At 46.4% G+C, this 20,723-nt stretch overlaps 1 protein-coding gene across 2 annotated transcripts; it reads right to left on the minus strand.

Moving 5' to 3' along the window:
* Positions 1–6,829: 6,829 nt before the first annotated feature.
* Positions 6,830–19,782, minus strand: LOC124175426 (protein Wnt-1). 2 transcript variants are annotated; one of them, XM_046555669.1, is made up of 4 exons: positions 18,739–19,782; positions 16,116–16,378; positions 8,364–8,638; positions 6,830–8,188 (listed from the first exon to the last, which is right to left on the minus strand). In XM_046555669.1, exons 1-4 carry the CDS (start codon positions 18,837–18,839, stop codon positions 7,631–7,633), a joined length of 1,197 nt encoding a protein of 398 aa, XP_046411625.1. In that variant the 5' UTR covers positions 18,840–19,782; the 3' UTR covers positions 6,830–7,630. The 2 variants fall into 2 exon arrangements, with proteins under 2 accessions (XP_046411625.1, XP_046411626.1); XM_046555670.1 differs by lacking the exon at positions 18,739–19,782 and adding an exon at positions 17,427–17,470.
* Between the last annotated feature and the right edge of the window lie 941 nt (positions 19,783–20,723).

Consider the following 20,723-nt stretch of genomic DNA (forward strand, 5'->3'; position numbering starts at 1 on the left):
CTTGAGCCGAAGGTTTCACGATCATTCGAGAGAGATTTTGATGCGGTGGATGAGTGACTTGGCACTCTTGGCCGGGCATAAAGGGTTGATTATGTCGGGGCAGTACACGGTGCGCTTTCAGGCAGGCTTCCGATCATTATTTACATCGGTTACCAGAGGTGCCCGGGCTCGACTACTTGACGAAGTCTTCGTCTTGTATCTCCCGCTGCCGTCAGCAAGATCATCTCGTAATAGTGTTGTAATGACCCTGCAGCATCGGCGGTAGTCGTGCCGCGTCACACACGCGCGTCCGCGCATCCACGAAAGTGTACTTAGGCGCGTAAAGGCAGTGCTAATGAAAAGGGAGGGATGAAGAAAAAAAATTGAAAATTGTGAAAAAAGAGGACGCGGATTTGTGTCAGTAACAAGAGACAGTAATCAAAGAGCTAGTTCGTCCGGGACCCCGACCACTCCCGTCCTCGTGCACCTTCTCACTCGGTCAGCGGTCGGCTTAGTCGCTGCGCGGCGTAGACCTTGTACAAAAACCACGACACCCCGTCCTGCCACCGAGGGCGTTGATTAGCGTGTTAATTACCAACACAATCTACCCGGCGATATGGGTGTTCCGAGGTAGGTATAAGCCATTGGAGGAGTATAAGAGGTGCGGGGTACCCGCTAGAATCCGCTGCTTCATCCAGTGTAATTCGGTTGAGTTATGTAACCACTCGGACATGGGGTTGTCTTTATTATACTATATATAGACCTTGTACCGTACACGATATTTCGCCGCTTCATCGTACTTACCCAAGATTCATCTCTGGGATATTAAAATCGTAATACACCGGGACAAATCTAATCCTAATTCGGTCTGGGGGATATCCGAGGAACGTTTACGAAAGTGATTTTCCGCTCTGCTCTCCATTTTTTTTTTTTTTTTTTTTGCCTCTCGAATAATTTTTCGATACAGATTCTCAATGCGAAGTTTCGGCATTCCCAATTACTTGGATTATACAGGACGCTTCTTTGATAATGGGATAAGGTGTGCCCGCGACGCGCCTCCTGGGTGGTCATTCGTATGTGCGGTTGATCGGAGCTCAGGTATTTCTAATATCATAAAATCATTAATTATCCGACAAAGTTACGACGCCTCCAGCTCCGCGTGCTGCTACCTAGGTGGCCACTCTTCGATGACCGTCAGCTTCTGTGGACGTACCTAACGTTCTTTTGTTCACGGTTTAATCAGTTCGTGGTTTTAGAGGATGCGTGCCAGGAAAGGAGGAGGAGGAGAGAGAGTAATCAACGGTTCGGATAAACACCTAAAATAATAGTATAAGATCCGCCACCGCGAAGATGGTTGATTTTTGACAATCTTCCATAGATTTATTTTCTTCTCTTCGTATATTTATTATATCTCCGCTTCACAGCTAGGCGGCATAATGTATACCGCACTTGGGTCGGCGGGTATAGAGCTTTTAAAAGAGGCGGTTTATATACATTTGAAAGACACTCGGGGGACCACCTACCTTTTACTCAAGTTGATTTGACTTCAGGATTATCCCCGGGATTTTCGTATACACATTATATCCTGTTTGTTACGGGACCAGTTCTCTCTCTCTCTTTCTCTCTCTCTTTCTCTCGGTAACAGTCTCGAGTATAAGCTTGAGGACTCGTTACGTTTTTTACTCGATGAACACGCACGCAATGACTTAATTCCGAGTGAGCGGACGACTTGGCACGCTACCGCTCCAGGGATGAGCCTTGACGCTGTTACGGTTTCGTCTTTTCGAGTCGAGTGTTAGGGAGTATAGAGAGAGAATAAGAGTGCATGTCTCGTGGTCCTTGAGTGGCGTAGCGAATCACTGACGAACCGCTCTGGAAAGCAACAATTGGATTCCACTTAATTCGAAAAACACACAACGGGTTGGCGGCCTCCTCTGTGTCGACGGCGAGGAACCGCTTATTCAATTATCTTACGACGGTGCGTGAACCAGCCGCCACCGTCGGCTGCTTCAGCAGTCGCCATGGAAGCGACAGAGCGTTACGAATCAGGATCTCTCGATATCCGAGACCCGAGTTTTTCCTTCACGGAAAAAATCTAATATTTCCTAGAAAAGGATCAACAGAGCTAATCGAATTAGCCCAGCCGGGTTTCTGCCGTTGGGGTGGTTTAAGGATCTCAGGAACAAAACCGGAAAAGTATTGAAAAATACCTCCCTACCCGGACCGCCGAAAGGAAGAAAAAAATAAATAAATAAAAAACGGATTGTAGATTTTTCGACTCTTTGACCCCGCACGTTACCGTGAAGCGAGATTAATCGTTTCGACACTCTATTCTCAACGCTGATGAAAATTGCTTAGGAATTTTCCAAATCGAATCGTCGTTTCTCCGGTAGGTATGTGATAACGGTGCCGAAGCACTGACATACAGAGAGCACGGCACGGTGCCCGAGGCGAGTCGCGAGAGTTCGGTGTGTGCACGGGACATATTTCCTCTGTTCCTAGTCTGTTCCCACAGTCGCGGGGCGGATTCCTCGCGATCCTGTCCAATGCGAATTCGCGGGAATCTTATAACACATGCCAAAACACCGTAATTCGAAGGTCTGGACACGGTGGTCTTATAGATCGTAGCGCGTCTTGACGACGCTTCGAGTCCGCGATCGCGTTCCCACGCCCAGGACATCGCGTCCTTCCAAAGATTCCTGTCATTCCTCAACTCGCTATCCGAGTGGCGGGCAAAACTTGGATCGCAAAAACCAGAAACTGTTTGATTTATCACGGCCGTCCTTACTTACCTCTCTTTTTTACATACACCAATTACAAACTTTCTCGTACCCCCGTTGCAGCCGACCAGCTAGCCCCAACTGTTGTCACTTTACTCTCCCGTCTCGCAGGTCCCGGATTCCCTGGTCGGGATTGCCAACTCGGCATTTATTTCACTCCGCTCCATCCGCGGTCGCTACAATTATGCTTCTTTCATTTTTAATTTCTTACTACGAAGTCAATTTGTATCGTTTGAAGAAAAATCTCACGTTGCTACCCAGCGTTCCATTTCGATTCGAAAATTGCACAACTGATGCAAAACTGGCTTTGCGACTTTTACCTGGAACTTTAACGCGTAACGTGAAGCAAGGATTACGATGTTTTCGTTATCTTTTTCTCAGTATAAAATTTTTGCGATCGTTCCGCGCGTCGTCGCCTCCGAACCTCGATGGACGCTTGCCTGCTGCTACTTGCAATGAGGAAAGAACAAGGTACACGCGGTGGAAGTCGGTCGTCATAAAGGCGGCCAGCTAGCTCGCGTTCACATCTGATAGAGGCGATGAAAACATTTAGAGGTTACGAGGGTCCTTGCGCGATAAGATCTGAACACAGCGGGCCGCGACACGCCACGTGTTGTGGGCGATCGTCCGTCGAGTCTCATGCGCTGCATCCCTGATGCGCGCCTCCGTTGCCTCCTCGATTGCGAGAGCTTACCGTGCGTCCCCTTATAACGTGGCTGTGTAATCCCTCTTCACGAAGGGAAGTCGCATCCCCGCATGACAAGTCCGTGTGTTCGTCTGTCGAATGTGAAAGCAAACGAAGAAGAAGAAAAAAAAATGCCGTATCAAAGACAAAAATCTAGTAAAAATAATCCTCGAGTTCAACCAACTCTCGCCGAGCTTTTATTTTGCGTCAGCTTTACGATCGATATTTTGACATTCGCGGACAGCTGACATCGCGCAAACACTACGCGCAATAATTCGCTCCGCGCATTCGTCTACGTGTACGTGTATTCTGCCTCGTACCGCCGATCCAAATACGATCGAGATCCTTGCCCCTCGCTGCACGCGCTCGAGTTGTGCAACGATTGCAATAGTTTATCGTTCCTCTGTTCCTCTCTCACGGCGTACTGAGGCGATTTCCCCTCCTCCACCGTATCAACTGACAAAAGATTCCCAGTCTAAAAGGCCGGGTGTAGTCTCATCGGACAACTTCATAACTCGCGGTTGAATATCGTGGGAGGCCCACGGGCTGGCCCAGGCTGCTCCGACTTCAGCTTGCTGTTCCGATCTTGCAGGCTGACCAGGCGGGCTCGGCTTCTCTCTCGTTGAAGGCTGCACGCGACGCGATAAGGCTCAGGAATCCCGGAGGAATCCAAGGATAAAAGGGTTCGGACCGTTCGAGATAGGGACGTTAATGGTTCTAGCACCCCTACGGTATCTCGAGGCGTAGGCGCCCCCAAGCGTCCCGCCTTCGGTGCTCACCTTCCTGCTTGTTTGAATTAACAATTAAACCAGGAGGGGAAGAAGGGCGCGTTGACGAAATTTACATTTTATTCTTTGTCGATATCCTAGTTTTATCAAGATAGATGAAAGTTCAGGAAGTACGATGCACCGCGATGTTGGTAATATGTCAGCCGTAAATGTCAGTCGCTTTAAAGACTAACTACCGGCGATTGCGTACAGAACAATGCATTTGACGATAAGTAATAAAGGCTTTGATTATCTAGAATGAAAATACTGCAAAAACGCCGACGAAGATCACTGTTTATGTATTTATTTATTTTATTTTTTATCGATCAGAAATAAATTATCACACATCTCCATTAATCGAGTATTCAAATGAGAGATCTTGATAATATATTTTTTGGGACTTGGAGGAAAAAAATATATATTGAGATCGATGCTTGGCGATTCGAACCTTTTTATCCTCGGATTTGTTTATAGTCGCGTTATAAGATGACGAGTCCGGTCAGTCGCCTTAGTCACCTTGCTCTGTCTGTAACAGGTTTGTGAAAAAATTAATTTCAATGCCATGGAATGTTGATAAAAACGTAACGAATCCACGCGCTGGAGTCAATTATGTATATTTTCGAAAATCCACACAAATCGACAACCACGATCTAGCCTCTACCTGCTTCGTGAATTATGACCGAGACTCTCGACGATGTGATTTATCACGACAATATTCAATATAATTTCGGCGAACGTAGCTGCTGCGACAAATTTTATCACTGCTAATTAAGGCACGGCTACGATTCGGAAGAGAAAACCTGTGCGAACGTGATTTGCAAATTTACACAATATATTTATATATGTATAGATGCGGTTGAAATTTTCTCGGAAAAAGAATTTGGTCTCTCGCATATCCTTGGCGACGGGGTCCTGGACCACCTCGCGAACCGCGACGAGAAATCGCCGCACGCCCACGGCGATCTCTCCTCGGTTTTTGTTTTTTTTTTTTTTCTTTTTTTATTATTTTGTTTTCAGGCAAACGACCACGGCTGGATGAAAATCTTTTCGGCGGGAGGCAGGCAGGAAGGTGGGTGGGAGGGAGGGAGGATCTCGCGGCGTGACGGTATGCGTAATAATAGTAAAAGTGAATGAATCCGGTAGGGCCGTCGGGCACGGACGTAGCCGGGGGTTGGAAGGGCGCGGGATGCCGGGGCGGCTGACGAGGGGCGGGGGGGGGGGGGGGGGTGGATGAACGGGGTCCAGGCGGGAGAAAGATAGGGGGCATCATGCTCGGAAGAGGAGATCAAAGGGACCGCCGTGAGAAGTGCCCGGCTGCCGGAGATTCTTGTCTTAGGATGCTGGGAGCCTCCCGAACGAAGAATTTCTTTTACGATCATAGGCGGGCGGAGTGCGTACCTACCGTGCCGCGTACCGCTCTTATGAAAACCACCCCAAGCTCCGGATCTCCTGGCGTGCGCTGGATGGTGAATTGAAAAATTGCCCGGCAAAACTCTACCGATTTAAACAGTGTCTAGTCCATCCGCCTGGACTCGTTGTCTTTCTTCTTTTTCTTCTTCTTCTTCTTCTTCAACTTCTTCTTCCTCTTCTTCGTCTTGTTTTGATAACGAAATAAAAGTAAGACGGGTGTTTAGGGAGACGGTATATATTTACGTTGGCGATAGTGGTGAATGAGGAAAAAAATGTCTGTATGTATGGAGAAAAGGAGGTAAAAACGTTTTTCCCCTTCACCGTTTCACTTTAGGTTCGTGAAACGCACTTACCTTTACGGTAATCTGATACGTGCGATGATCCTTGTCTTCGACGTTTATCTCGTCTACCAATAACGACGCGACGTGTTGGCGGAGTGGCGAGGCTTATATACATACATAACACACCCAAACACGTGTGTGTGTGTGTGTTGTATATATGTACATTACAGTATACGTGGGTATAACAGAATCGTGAAACATTCGATAATACACGTGAAATAGTTTATTTATAAATAATGGTCAATAATCATATACGCAGGATATAATGATGATCGCCGTAATAATCGATAATTTTTCCATTAGGAATCTCATTTCTTAAGTTATACTATAACGTCGGTATACAAGAGTAGAAAAATAATTTAATAATACGCTGGGGGATTTGTATATGTGGTCGAGGAGTGGTTGTAATAGTAGTAGTAATGGTAGTAATAGTAGTAGTAGTAGTAGTAGTAGTAATAGGTATAAAATAATGTTAAGTACGGAACACTGGGAGTGTAAGAATCTTATCTAAGATGGCCGCCGTGTGCGTGTGCGTTGCAACGTGTCGGTCTGCGCGCGAGTATCGCCCACCTTGTGAATTTTAACGCTAATTATTTACAAATTTGTTGGTATATAAGTCTCGCTTTACAGTTCCATGTTTACGTGTAAGGGTTACTTGCACCGTCGAGCACCGCGTAATATATATAATTTGACATTACTCGAGAATAATATCGTTACATTGATCGCAGATAGTTGCTAACTAATTTTATATACAGTTACCATATAGCGTAAAATCTTATACCTTATTTTACTAATCGTATTTATATGTATTTATATATGTATGTATGTATATATATATACACATATATATGTATATCTATATAAATTTACAAACTAAACACCTGCTTTGACAATAAATAAATTCAAAGATATTTACCTTAATCGTCCTACGCTAGATTATACAGATATGGATTTAGACAGGTGAATCATTAGGAGGGATTATCGATTCGTAAATAACGAAATACGTGGGTAAAAATTATTTACAATTCTCTCGCGCCTATAATTGTAGTACATATATAATATATATATTTATATCTATATCTGTATCTATATCTATATCTATATATATATTATATATTTATACTTGTTATATAAATAATTTGCGAATCGCTGTATAATGCACCTACTAAATACACTTCACTGTTCAGTCTTCTTTAAATGCGTGTCTAAATATTATATATGTATATTATATATGATAAATAATGATACGTGTCGCGTAATACTGGGCATTGAAATTATGTGGTCAGGTTTTTATCCATCGATAGTAACCGTGAGTAAAAGTAGAGAAACTTTATAGAAACGAGAAGAAAATTAGTAAGAGATATTCTTAATCGACGTATTATAGGTATTTCGAATGTTTGTAGTTTTGGTCGGATATTCGTAACGTACGTTAATTATATAATTGTCGGATAGGTCGGAGGTAATCTACATCGGTTGTCGAGAATATACGTACATCGTACCTATGCACCTAGCTTCTTGCGTGGCTTTCTTATCGTTAAAAAAGAAAAAATAAGAAAATAAATTCTGCCGATCCTTCGCCAGGAAGGATTTCCTCGGCTTCCGTCTATCCTCCGTCCTCTCTTTTGCCTCGATCAATTATCACCTCGTTCTCCCGCACACTCGCTACCCTTACAAGCAGGTGTGTATAGTCTTCTTAGTTCTGCAGAGCTTGCATTTCACCTTGCAGCACCAGTGAAAGGTGCAGGCGCATCTCTCGACGACCACGACCTCCTGCGTCTTGTAACCCCTTCCGCAGCACATCAAATCGCAACCGTCGACGCCGATGCTCGTCTCGTTGCACTGTCTGCCGTGAGTCCCGAGTATTCCAAGTTTTGGATTTTTTTCGCAAAACGCCGGGGACGGCTCGAGGTATACCAAATCCTTAACGCCGGGCGATTTGTGATCCGGATTGTAAGGCTTAAGCTGAAAGTTGTACCTGTGCTTGCGACCAAGACCCTCTCGATGTCCGTGGACCGAGTTACTCGCCGAGTTGCTCGTTATCATGTTACTGTTACCCCGAATCCTGTCCGAGTTGCTGACCATCACTCGGGACGCGCCGTCGAATCGATCCTTCAGATTGTCACCGACGAGCCTGAAGTTTGGTAAGCGCATCCAACACGTCTTCACGGTACACGAACCCGACATACCGTGGCACTTGCACTCCTTTCGCATCTCCGACGAGACGTGCTATAATTATAAGAGATAAAAATTGATCATTCGTCAGCACCGCAATCCCGGTGTACCTTTGTAAACGCTTCGCTCTGCTCGTCGTTACGTCGTTATATCAGCGTTCCGATTCCGTTTCGAACAACACGTTTCACCGTCTGATCGATGCCAATTTTGTTCCACATTGTCAACCTACCGCTCGTCCAGCCTCGTTATTGTGCAGATTCATCTTCTCCCGCAGGTTTCGTCCCCGTTCACCGGTGTCCACGAACTCCCTCGAGAACTTAAACCCGTAACCGATGTTGTCCGAGCATCCTCCCCATTCCCAGTCCCGCACGTCCGACGGGGCTCTCGACTGATGCGTGTAGTCGCAGGAGCAGGACTGGATGCTGCCTTCGCTGCAGGCCCTCGCGATGCTGTGAGTCACGGCCGCGCTGGTTATCGCGTAGATGAAAGCGGTCTCTCTGCACCCTGGAATGATAAAAATTGGGGAAACTGTTTAGCCACGGGTTTTCGGACCGAGTCTAGCTTTCGTCGAATGCGGTTCCGCAAGGGTGCGGGGTGAAGATTCGATGAGGAAAAAATTCTTCCGAATCATGGATAAAGCGTGTTCGCTACTCGTCGAAAAAAAAAAGAAACCAAACAAACAATGAGGGATTCGGGGATGGAGAAAGTGAGAGAGAAAGGGAGAGAGAGACGGCGAATGGTAACCGAGCCGACTTTTTGTGAGTAAAACTATTAAAAATCTGTTAATTACACAAGATTATACTTTACGGTCTGGCCCTGGTGAGCTACGCCGTCCTTTGTGTCGCCGACCTGGGTGCTATTGACGAGTGCGTTTCGCGCCCGCTATATCGTTGAAGAGGTGAATGGAGAACCCTTAGGAGGGCGTTAACCCTGCGGGCACGCCGCTGCGGAAATCGGCCCGTCTGTGATTCGGCTAAATTTGCAACCGCGCATTTTTTACACCGATTCTTCTCCGGCTAATATCTACGCAGCAACGCGCCACGGCTCGGCAGCTCAGCGACAAAACTTTGCCGGGCCGGAGGCGCGTGGGAGGTGACGTCACGACGTCTCAATCCCTCCGACTACCTGCGCGAGAACCTGCAGGGCCCACAGGTGGAGGGACCGGCCGAGATGACCCCGAGGTGCGTCTTCTTGACCTCCCGCGCACAAACTTCACCCCTCCAACGATCTACCGACCTTATCAGCATGCGACGCAGGTGCCACGGCTCGCACCTTTTCGGACCCTAAGATGCAGCCCCGTATTCTCGAAGTGAAGATATCACGTACCCGGGTGAATCAGGCGGGGAGAAATGAGGACGAATGCAGGAAGTGGGGAAATTTAAAACACGGCGAAACGGCGCGGCGATATTATCTTCCGTGAAGTTGAACCGACTCGTTTCCAACATCGGTTCGCCATTTCTTATCGTCAAAGCACTGATCCTGGTGCAAACCAAATTTGCAAGTAATGCAGGGCTGCTAGATTTTCACGAAAATTTTCACCGCTTGTTCTTTGTCCACCAATGGTGTAAAATGGGTAACAAATCTGAATGTGTCCGAGATTGTACAGCGAGATAGGGAAACCGAGGACGGAGCCAGAGACGGACGTGTAAGGCAGAGAGGTAGCCGAGCGGAATGATGTCAAATAATATCTGGAACAAATGGAATTTAGGAGCCAGGATGACGGTGAGCAGCGGGGCCCGGGCCCCTGCACAGCCAGAGCGTCGGGCCCCCCGTGAGATTTACCAAAGTCCCCCGGTGTCTCCGCTCATAACAGACTGGAACGGTATAAATCTTGGTAGCCATTATTGAACGCCCGAAGGGATTTCGGCACTCGGCGTGAGCCGAGGCACCCTCGACGCGGTAGTCATCGCCCAGCGCTTCTGTTGGCTTAAACGCTTGTCCCGGTCCCAGGATTAAGGAAATCCAAAGGACGTATCCCTCTCGAGTCCCGAGCTCGAGCTTCTGGAAGCTTCGTGACGAATCGGGATCTCGCGGTGAAAAACTTACGCTGCGCTAGAATCTACGAGGTGCCCGGTTGCGTTGATTTTTTATCACATTTGGGTTGCGTTGTGGAAGTGGATTGCTCCTATACCGATTTAAGTTTCACGATGGAAACATTAAAACTGCGCCAAAGTCTTTACGGTGCGTTGCAGCAGGTGACCCGTCGATCGGGCGGCAAATATTATCACATCGATAAGGCGCGGCCTGCAGTATTAACCTGCGTTAACTGGAACCGTTTTATGACTTTCAAACAAAAGATAACCGGTCGGTAAACCGCTGTATCGACGATGACGCAGAATTTCCCCGTGGGAATGGAACCGGGATCTCGTATATATCGTTGGGGAAAAACGCGAAGCCATAATTTTCAAGTAAAATAATGTGACTCAAAATACAGAAAAGGTATACAATATGTACCTACGCAATCGTTCTTCCTGGGCGAGTCGATCGCTGTATGGTTTACACACATCCCACCATTGCCCCCCCCCCCCTTCCCCCCATACACACACACACACACACGTATGAACATAATGTGAACAACGCACCGGTGTGTTTGCACTTGGAATTCTTTCGTCTTGTTCTCGGGACAATAAATAACTTGTCTTATCGATGTTTAAATATTCGAACGACTTTTAGAGCCGCGGTGGTGTGGATGACCAAATAGGGTTTTCTCGTTTTTTGTTACCTTCCAATACTGACGTGAATTTTCATCCTATATCACGGCGGACGCAATTAACAGCAGCCTACCTCCGTTATTTTTTCGAACGTCAACCCCGTCGGTTTAAAATAATCACATATCCGACTTGACGAATTCGAAAATGTTCGAAAAAAGCAACGTATTTTGTGGGATCCGGAAGCACGAGAGCTGATAAAATAATGTCGTACTTGACTTGACGAATTTGAGAAAATTCGCGAAAAGCACCGTATTTTGTGGGGTCTGGAAGCATGAGAGCTGTCTTGACCGATTTCACCCGAGGGCAAGTTACGCGACGTGCAACTCGAAGATCGCTTTGAGCGACAGAACGGTCGACTTTACGAGGCGCATTTACGTCAGGCTGAAATTCCGGAAAGATAAAATCACGGGAAATTATTGCTACCAATGCTGGCGGACGTCTCTTTGTACCTTCGCAGGACTCGTGGCGGTAAATTGAAACTGTCCTCGCGGTCTCGGAAGCCTCGGGGATGAGAGGAGAGGTTAGTGTTTGAAAAGAGGGGGAGGATGGCGGTGGCGATATTAATATCAGAGGGCGGGGGGGGGGGGGGGACGGGACACCGTAGAAGTGACAAAAAATGTCACTGTACCGATTGCTTAGCTATGATTCTGAGCTACAGATTCTTGAAATGCTCCTTGCGAGATTCTTGTAACGGTCTTAACGATCTCGTTCCCACTTCTAATCACGTCTTCATTAAAAGCTCACGACCTGGCACTCCGGATATTTTCGAGCGTCTCGGGGCTCCGCGTTCCAGACATAATCAGCCGTTTATAGGATAAATTGAATCAATACTGGTCTTGCTGCTCGGACCCCATCAGGGCCTGACGAGCCTCGTATACCGTGGGCCCTATAAGGGGGCTTCCTGTTTTTGCCATGGCGTTGCGCCGCGATAAATCCCGGCCTATGATGGGCTACATGTGTCGACTGCACGCCACGATTTCTTGCAAAACGTGCGCCGCACTCCAACTCGTATTTACTTCATTTTTACATCTTATTTGGTTTCCGACTATACCCGAGATCAGGGATAGGCAGCTACTCGTCATTCGCTTCATTTACACACGCGCCTTTTCCTATTAGCGCGCTCTTCTCTCACAAATTTACGAACAAACATATATATTCTCAATTTTATATTCAATTCTTAGCTCCGGAGGTACGTGGATATGGTAAAAAATACGATGATGAAATTCGACGATTTCTCAATTCTCCATAATTTGCTATCGAACCCCCACAGGAGATCGTATTAGATAACTAAATTGAAGAATGAATTTTTTGTACTGTCGTGAGTTAACGTCGTATCCGATTTTTCGGAAAAGGATTTATTTTACTGTATAAATTATTGTGTCTCTTCTAACACCACTTACAGTTGAAGTTGAAAGAATATCTTTCTTTGTATTATTCTTTTGCACGCAAGATTCAAAATATACTTTGCCTAATCTGTTCCTTTGGATTTCTGTACTTCGTGGTGAAATCACCGATCGTTGCTAGGTATCCTTTTTTCGTACAAAGTTGATATGCCACGGTGAGGTATCGCGATATACGGTGATAAATTTGTGAAATCTTGCCGATTTTTGTCCCGACTGTACTGAATGTTATAGCTGGTATACCGAGCGCCTCCGTAGTCTATAATCATTTTGCCGCCAACCGCTGCCGACCGTCCCCGCTACCACACACATTGCTCGAGATCCTGCAGGGATCCGGAGATCCTGGGTTCCGCAGCGTCGAGTCTGACCGCAGACTATTCCGGATTTCGGTTTTCGGCATTCGCGCCGCAGCATCGTTTTTAGTTTTGCCTAATTATATCGCGAGCTGGGCGCTGCGGGGTGAGGCGAGTATCTTGGTCGTTTTTTCTCCCTGCCTTTTATTTTTTATCTCTTATTTTGCGGAAGGTGCGACCGCGTTTCTCTCCCGAGTCCTGCGAAGCTGTTCGCATCATTCGGAACTCCGACGATTAGCGAATCGTATCTGCGCTTTGGAAAAATATTTATTCGCCAGGTCGTTAGAAGAAAACCGTGGCGAAAGCTGCGCGAACACACGTGTGTGATAATTGTATGGGTGAAGACCGACAGCCTCGTGTACCTCCCAAAGACTGTTATTAGGCCGTTAGAATTTCGTTACAATGCCAATGAACTGTTGTTCGGGACTACGGTGTGTATATCTCATCATCGTGATCGAAATCGGAATAAAAACTACTACAAATCCGAGATAATGATCTTTGTCCACGTCACGGAGATTTTATCAACGCTGCTCCCTGTCCCTCGAGCTCTCTCAGCCTCTCGCTCTTACTCGACAAATACGTACATATGTATACACATGTATATTACATATAATACGCCATATTCGTGTGCGCGTACAATACCAGAAAAAAGTTTGAATCATCGTCACTAAACTCCGTGCCGTTAATAACCGATGAACAAAGTTGTGTTCGAATCATTTTCAACCTCACCCTCGACGATTGAAGAGCGGCATTAAATATATTATACGATTTCTTGCTTCGGGTGAAATTCATTCGTGCATCTTTCTCGAAATCGATTCTTCTGATTAATACTCGATGGCTTTTCGGGACCATTGGAAGAGCCCACCACGACTACGTTAGCGGAGGGTGAAGAGTTCAGAACAGGGCAATAGACTTTCAAAGAATGAATGACAACCCCAACCTAATGTACACGCTGTTACAGGACCGCCAATCCGTTGCAGGGATTTGTCCTTCACCTTCATTGTCTGTTTGTACAAACTATTATCATTGAGATGAGGATTAAAGAGGGTTTGTCCGAGCGTGTCTTCATTTCTGCATTCTCTCTATCGCACCCTCGGCACTCGACTCAGGTGGTAACCGAAGCAGGGCTGTTACGCGCGGCAGTTCATAGTTGTAAAGGTCGACGTAGGAATAGAAAGAAGAAAAATAATAGTGAGAAAAACACTTGTATTGGCTTATTGATTTTTTGAAAGAGATTGTTTGGAATCGAAGCTCAACGTTGCGGTAGAACTGTTACGAACGAATGCAGGGGAGGTGAAAAATGAGATGCTCGTGGTCGGGGAAACCAGATGTGGAGTTTTATTGTTACATCTAGTAAAATATCGATTGTTCGACTTGGCGGTAGCGGGTAAGCCGAGGTTTAATTTTTTTATTTCAATTTGCTCTAGATCATCTCGCGTATTACGAGCCGTGAGCTCCATTATAAACGAACCCCCTTCGAAAATAGAAAAGAGAGAAAAAAGACGCTCCTCCTCTCAGGTACTCGTACCCCATATGGCCATTTAGTGAAGTGAAAAAAAAGAGGCTACATGTTATTTTACATGCTCAACGGGCATAGACTCGGCGTATAGCATGTGTAAGGGCATACTTGTACCGCTCTGCACAATGGGCGTCCTGCTTTCTCGGACCCCAGATACCGAAACCCTGAACGACATTGTGTATCCTGCCAACCCCTGTCACGTGATCCTCGGGCTGTTGACAACTTGACAAATCGGTCAGACGCGCGCCCGTTGATGACAAGTGTCATTAACAAAATAGGATTTCGCTGTTTTGTCAGTTGCGCAGGCAATTAGCGGTTCACTGCTCCATTAATAATTTCTCTGGCTATATCGATTTGTCATATTCTCCTTCTCTTTTCCTCCCCCTCACTCTTTTTTTTCCTTCTCATCTTTTCCCAACGTACGGCTTTCCATCCGTCCACACACGGAGTGGTGTTTATTGTGTAGAGACACACATGCGTGCACGGTTATACAGGTAAAAGGTGGATACAAAAACCGAGACCGGACTTGGTTCGCATGGAAGTATAAAAAGTCGTGGGTAGCTGACGGTCGCATAGGTAGGCATTAATTTTGAATGTTTGCGAGCGTTTTTAGGATTCGAAAGCTCGTGCACGATAGTGCAATGGGTAAGGTATAGCGGTTCTCGACGTTTCGTCAAATTAGTTTACCAAGAAAAGAGAAGAAAAAATGGTAATAAAAAAATTGCTCAACTCCGTTGATCGAAAAATGCTTATACGCATCGGTATTCCGGTACCGTAAAATAATCCTTCACCCAGCTGCAGCTCTCTGTTTATACAATGTTATAACAAGAGTCGTGACCCGACCCAGAGAACGAACGAAACTTGCCGAGGTACCAACGAAGACGCTGCGGAGTACCGCATCACGATCCATTCCCAGGGCACGTTGACGCGATTTAAAACCGCTTCCACGCTTCTTACGACCGGGTTCCCTTTAAAAGAGGAGTCTCTCCTCTCCGAGGCATCGGGGCCCCGAATACGTATAATAAAACAACCACCGGCGAGAATCGCTCTCGACAAATTGTCGATTGAAACGCTTCCGAGAGGAACGAGGAGAGGAGAGGAGAGGATAAAACCGGGGGAATTCCACCGCATATCTCTACCCCTGCGCCTTTGTCCAACGATGTCCAAACTTTCGCAAGCTTTCTCTCTTTTTTACTCCCATCTCCTCTTTCCCCTCCCCCTCCCCCACCCCCTTCCCAGCCCCTCCCACGTCCCTCTCTCCTCTCTCTCCCTCGCTCGATCTCCCTCGGGAACGGCACGGCTCGGTATCTTCCTTGGATATTAAAAGGTCGTAAATATAATCGCGAGGCTGTCATAAAAATGCAAAGAGAAAAAGAGGAGGAGAGCGTACCTACACGGGTTATATACGTTGAGCTTGGCCAAATGTATAAACTGTGATTTATTCACTCGTTTCAGGCTTTTTTTGCGAGCTGGTGTTCTTCTTCACTGTCTTTCATTTCAGTCACAGTGCTTCTAAAGTGCGCTGAATCGAAATTAAACCGAGCTGGAGGAACGGGGAAAAATATATTCGTAAAAAATTTCAAACCTTTGCATCTCGTGCCGGCATTAATGGTCGGGCCAATAAGAAATGAGAAAAAATTTCTTTTATTCTATTCTCAATGTCAGTGAAAAATTGGTTCATATTCTTATTGTTAGCGTTGAAAAAAAACTTTCACAAAAACAAAGCTTGTAGACAAAATCGTATTCTGTCGGCCTGTTACCAATTAATAATTTGTCAACGTTTGTAATACTCTTATAAGTATTGAGAAATTTATCTTTAATTTCACTGAAAGTGATGCGTTTAGAGAAAATGAATTCGCACAGTATTCAACGTGTTCGGAAATCATCTTTTCTAATATTAAAAATGAAATTTTGTAAAATGTTGCAAGTAGTTTTTGAGAGGAAGACATAATTTTCACGATCTGCTAAGATGAAAGAATACAAAAAAAATAAACTCACCCTTGTCAACGATTTTTCCAAAGAGATTTTTTCCACGTAGGAAATTTTTCGTCGAACAATTCCATCGTCGATTTCTAAACTGATGCTGACACTCGACTATCGCTTGATTAGCTCCTCTTGCTACGGCCATTAACACTCCAGGATTTTCTCGTGCCAATCTTCTCTGCTTTCGTCTGAGAGTTGCATGGATCGCTGGATCCATATGTGTGACTGCGGGTGATACTGGTGGAAAGTTATTCGGTTCTCCAGCCTTCGCGATACCCCTGTGAAGTGGCAACGGTTATTTATTTCATTGAGACTCGTGGATGGAGGCACTCTATTTTTTTTTTTTTCATTTTTACCCTGCTTTTTCGATAATCATAATTACCAGCCGCGCTCTTCTAATATCGCTACTAATTACTATTCGGATACATCGCAGCCTACAGCTCTGAAGGCTCGAAGATTAAAGGACGCTAAGGTGCAATAGGATCAAGTGGCTATAAAGTACGACCGGATACTGTTTTTCTTTAACCCTCTTGAAGCTGTGGCACTTTTCGGCGTTTGTATTTCTATATTTCCTAATGGGTAACAGGAGTTGAACTTGATGGATGGAATAAATTGACGCCTGTATCGGTGAATATTACCTGTCAATGAAAAATTGGGAAAAGATATTCTGCGTTTGATTTTCAAGTAATTATAATCGCGTAAAAATTTTATAATTTGTAATATTTCGATCCTATACGCAGTGCAGTTTATGCACAGTTTAATTAAAGGAATTTCACGTTGAATCTCGCATAATGTTTCGGACATTTATTCGATAAAACAAGTAATCTTAAATTCAAATGAAAGACAAATGTTGGCTTGAGAGGTCGTGTCGAGCTTTGATTCAGATATTGCGCATGGTCAGTTACGAAAGTCTCTCGCCTGCACGAAGATGGGTCGTGCAATGTCGTCACGATCTGGGGGTGGGGGGAGTTCTCGTAATCTCTGGCTCTCTCATCGGTCGAGAGGATTCAAAAATAACTCGGTTGTTTTATAAACGAATAAAAGTGTCTCGTATAGTCCTGCGTCAGGATGGTTGGACGACGGTGCGCCAAGAGACAGGCTTGACACACTAATAAACACACAATTACATCAGCGTCACTCCGTCAGCGGTTAGACGCGCAGTTTAAAGTTTAGAGTTATGTCTGTTACCCGAGCGTCGCTGCGTCAGAGAGGAGCGGATTGATTTTGATTAACGATCTCGACGATATGTCACGGTCGGTTCATCCGCGGGTAAAATTGTATAATATCGCGGGTGTTTTCCCTAGCAGGATGGTGCAGTTCTCTCACCGTTGTTTGCAAGATTTTCAATCCTCCTCGATGCAGCGATATTGTAACACTGCGGGCATAAATCAGCCTCTCGTAAGAGACGAGTCCTCACATACATTACGTACGTGCACATTACGGCACACGCTGCATTCGCCGAACACATATCACGCTGTTGGCTATGTGCGTACGATAGATGTACAGGCGTATCCGTATACACGTATAAACGCGCGTACGCCGATAGTTTAAATAATTTAACTAAGATTTATAGGTATCTCCGCGTCCCGATGACACAAATTTGCCATCGATCGTTGAATTATTCAACAACAGGCTATGGAGAACTCGGTATGGAAATACCTGAAGGTCCCTAATACGGGCTTAGACTGATCTATTAGTAACCGCGATAAACTCCGCGGCTCTCCGTCGTTACATTACCGCGCACACGCGACCATCGTCACCTTCGCAGAGCTAGACACGGATATGCATGATCTTCGAGTTGGGATGAGGCTGCATGGGTACTTCGAGTTTTTGCCCTCCTCCCCCGCCCCCCCTCCCCCTTTCCCGGCGATGGATCCCGCTTGGATTGTATATTATGCTCGTGTATTATACGGATAAATATAATATACATGTGTTAGATTCTCTCGGGATGTGAAGATCAAGTCCCACGGTTCAAGATCACCGAAGCGGAGTTGAGCGTCCCTGGCGTCTTCGGATTGCCGTTCCTTCGACGTAAATTACAAGCAATATCGTATAGTACCGGTCTCGGGCACACGTATTTATCGACATCACTTATTGAATGCACGCGGGGTGGCAAAGCCACGGCCCTCCTTTTGCTGTTATACCTTTTAACATCGGCTTGTATAACGTCGTGGGACTGTCGGTGCGGCGATATTCAGAATCGTACTTTAGATCTGTATCGAGCAAGTGCTGAAAGCTCGGGGGATCCTGTCTTACGCAACGATGGTATTCGTAAAACGGATGCAAAGCTTTACCAAAATCGAATTTATATCATATTTGGTTTATTTTGTGAAAGAAAATTTTGTCAAATCCGATAAAGTTTGTACGAATTATTCGTGTTTCAACCGATTTCAATATTCTGCATTCCGTCACGTGAAATCTTACGTGTAGTATGACTTGAATGTTACACGATGTTCCTTGAACCGGCTTTCGCGAATGAACTACAGTTGCGCTCTAGAAGTAACTTGTTGCTTCTACCAGGTCGTTGCACACAGTTCTTGTTTTCGTTTCTCAACGTGCATGTGAATTCGATTTTCAATAACCATTATTTGTCATAATTATTTTGAACACTTCGAAACAACTGGTTTGACAAACTTACCACCACATCGACCCGCGTCCTCTGTTTTTATTTCTGCTGATATCCGCGGGTAGGACTGGAAGAGCTACTGCCAAGGCTCCGATCAACATCCAAAGTTTCATCTTTCCTGAGGGTTGTGCCGCGGTCTCGTCGTGTAGCACAATGTCACTGACTCACTTTCGCACCAGCCTGGCAACCCAACTCAATATTAAACGAACATCACTGGGCCATCAGAGTCGTGTATTTATATTATCGCGCACTCAATCGACGACTATCCACTCTCCACCGAAGGTGGAATAGCGCGAGTAATTCTTCCGGCACGTTAACCGCTTTCTATTCCTCGACGTCGTCGTACTAGTGTCGGTTTAACGCAGATGTTATCGTAATGTATAAAAAAATTGTAGAAAAACAAAATGAAACAAGGGCACGTTTTAAACTCGACGTCGTCTCTATCTTATCGATAAAATCGAAGGTCCTCTCAGAGGTGTGTCGAATGATTCGAAGGCGGTATCTTCGCAACGAGTCAGGGCGAGAGTCTGGTGGGGGTGCGCAGGTGTGGAAAATGTATTACGTATTTGGCAACAGCCCTCCGAAGTTGTCGGGTGAAAACGATCGGCGAAGACTCGACTGCCAGGCTGTATACGGCGTTCAATCGGCACGAGCCCAACTCTCGGTGTCAGCGGTTGTAGTTTGACTGTGACGGGCTTGGCTTTGGCAGTGAAACGCGCCCCTACCGAAGCATAAGGGGTGATGCAGCTCACCCGCCCTGTGTAATAGTGGGAGAGAAGGGAGGGCGACCCCCCTTCCGGTTCGCTCCTGGTCACCCGATGTCCAGGTAAACCGTTGGGTTCCTCCGGCTCCTCGAGGGATGAATGAACCAGTTTCCTTGGTATCGCGTCTTTCCGCTCCCGCGGCTCCCTGTATACCAGTTGCTCCTTTTTTCGACCAGCTCCGACACCGGTTGGACCGCGAAAATGGAGGCAGCGGCTATATGTTGCGTGCGTGCACGTTCGCGTGTGCGTGTGCGTGTCTTGTGTGCTCGGTTGAACGGTACTCGACGAAACAACCTCGGCCAAGCGATCGAGTATAGGACTCTGGCTGCAACTGCACGCGGTCGTCTGTGAAACCAAGAGTAGATCTGGTCGGCGAGCTTCCCGGCAGGACCCCCCCAAGACCGATTAAATCTCGCCCCGCCTCTGGTCCAGCCCTCCCGTACTCCTCCTGGGCCGCGCTCTCCTGGCGCTCTCTTTCGCTATCCTCCGCACCGGGAGGAGAGCTTTCGTTGCCGCGGCAGGTGAGAGAGCCGTGGAGAAACAGAGACGAACCAAGATAGACAGAGAGAAAGAGAGAGAGAACGGTGATAACTTGCGCGCGCACACCGAGTATCTTTAGTTCAACAAAAGATCTCAGACCTCACGCTCTTGGTGCTCTTTACTTTTGCGTAAGTCCACCTGTCTGCCGCCTATGGTGAGTGTTGCAGAAAAAGATGTAAGCTTCGAGACACGTCGTAAGGTTTTTTCTTGGAAAATGCATCGAGGAGTTTAATCGCTCCCGATTCGTCCCTTGCCCTCGGATCCTGGGGGTGTTGGTCGAAGCACGGAACGGGATGTGTAACCTAGGTACGTACGAGACTCTCGGCTCCTCTTTCTCGCAGACCGGCAGCTGCACGTTCACCAGACCTCGTAGCTTCTCTGCGCCTCACTTTACCGAGCTGACGTTTCGAGCACGTGGTCCTCAGAGGGACGCTGAGGGCGTCGCCTCGGCTAACTCCACCTCCAGCTCGGCTCTCCTCCGCCTTTCGTGATCCCCGGTGACCTGGTTGGTTCTTTCGGTCCCTGATGTTCCCTGCACACCAGTCGACCAAAAGATTGACTCGGTTCCCTGAGGTCTATGCTGTCGCTCAGGGTTCTCTATGATCGGATAAATCGGTGCGATCATCATCCACCTTCATTGTCGTTCACTTCCCTGGAGTCGTGTCAGGGTGTTTTATGGATACAGCAAACAAA

Source organism: Neodiprion fabricii, chromosome 2 (assembly GCF_021155785.1).
Source record: "Neodiprion fabricii isolate iyNeoFabr1 chromosome 2, iyNeoFabr1.1, whole genome shotgun sequence".
NCBI lineage: Eukaryota > Metazoa > Arthropoda > Insecta > Hymenoptera > Diprionidae > Neodiprion > Neodiprion fabricii.

Bases quoted from the DNA above. Each gene is read 5' to 3' on its own strand.
- LOC124175426 (XM_046555669.1), bottom strand. From the start codon at position 18,839: ATGAAACTTTGGATGTTGATCGGAGCCTTGGCAGTAGCTCTTCCAGTC. The intron at 16,379-18,738 runs GTAAGTTTGTCA...GCCACTTCACAG, and splicing joins GGACGCGGGTCGATGTGGTG to GGGTATCGCGAAGGCTGGAG. The intron at 8,189-8,363 runs GTAGGTTGACAA...TTATAATTATAG, and splicing joins ATAACGAGGCTGGACGAGCG to CACGTCTCGTCGGAGATGCG.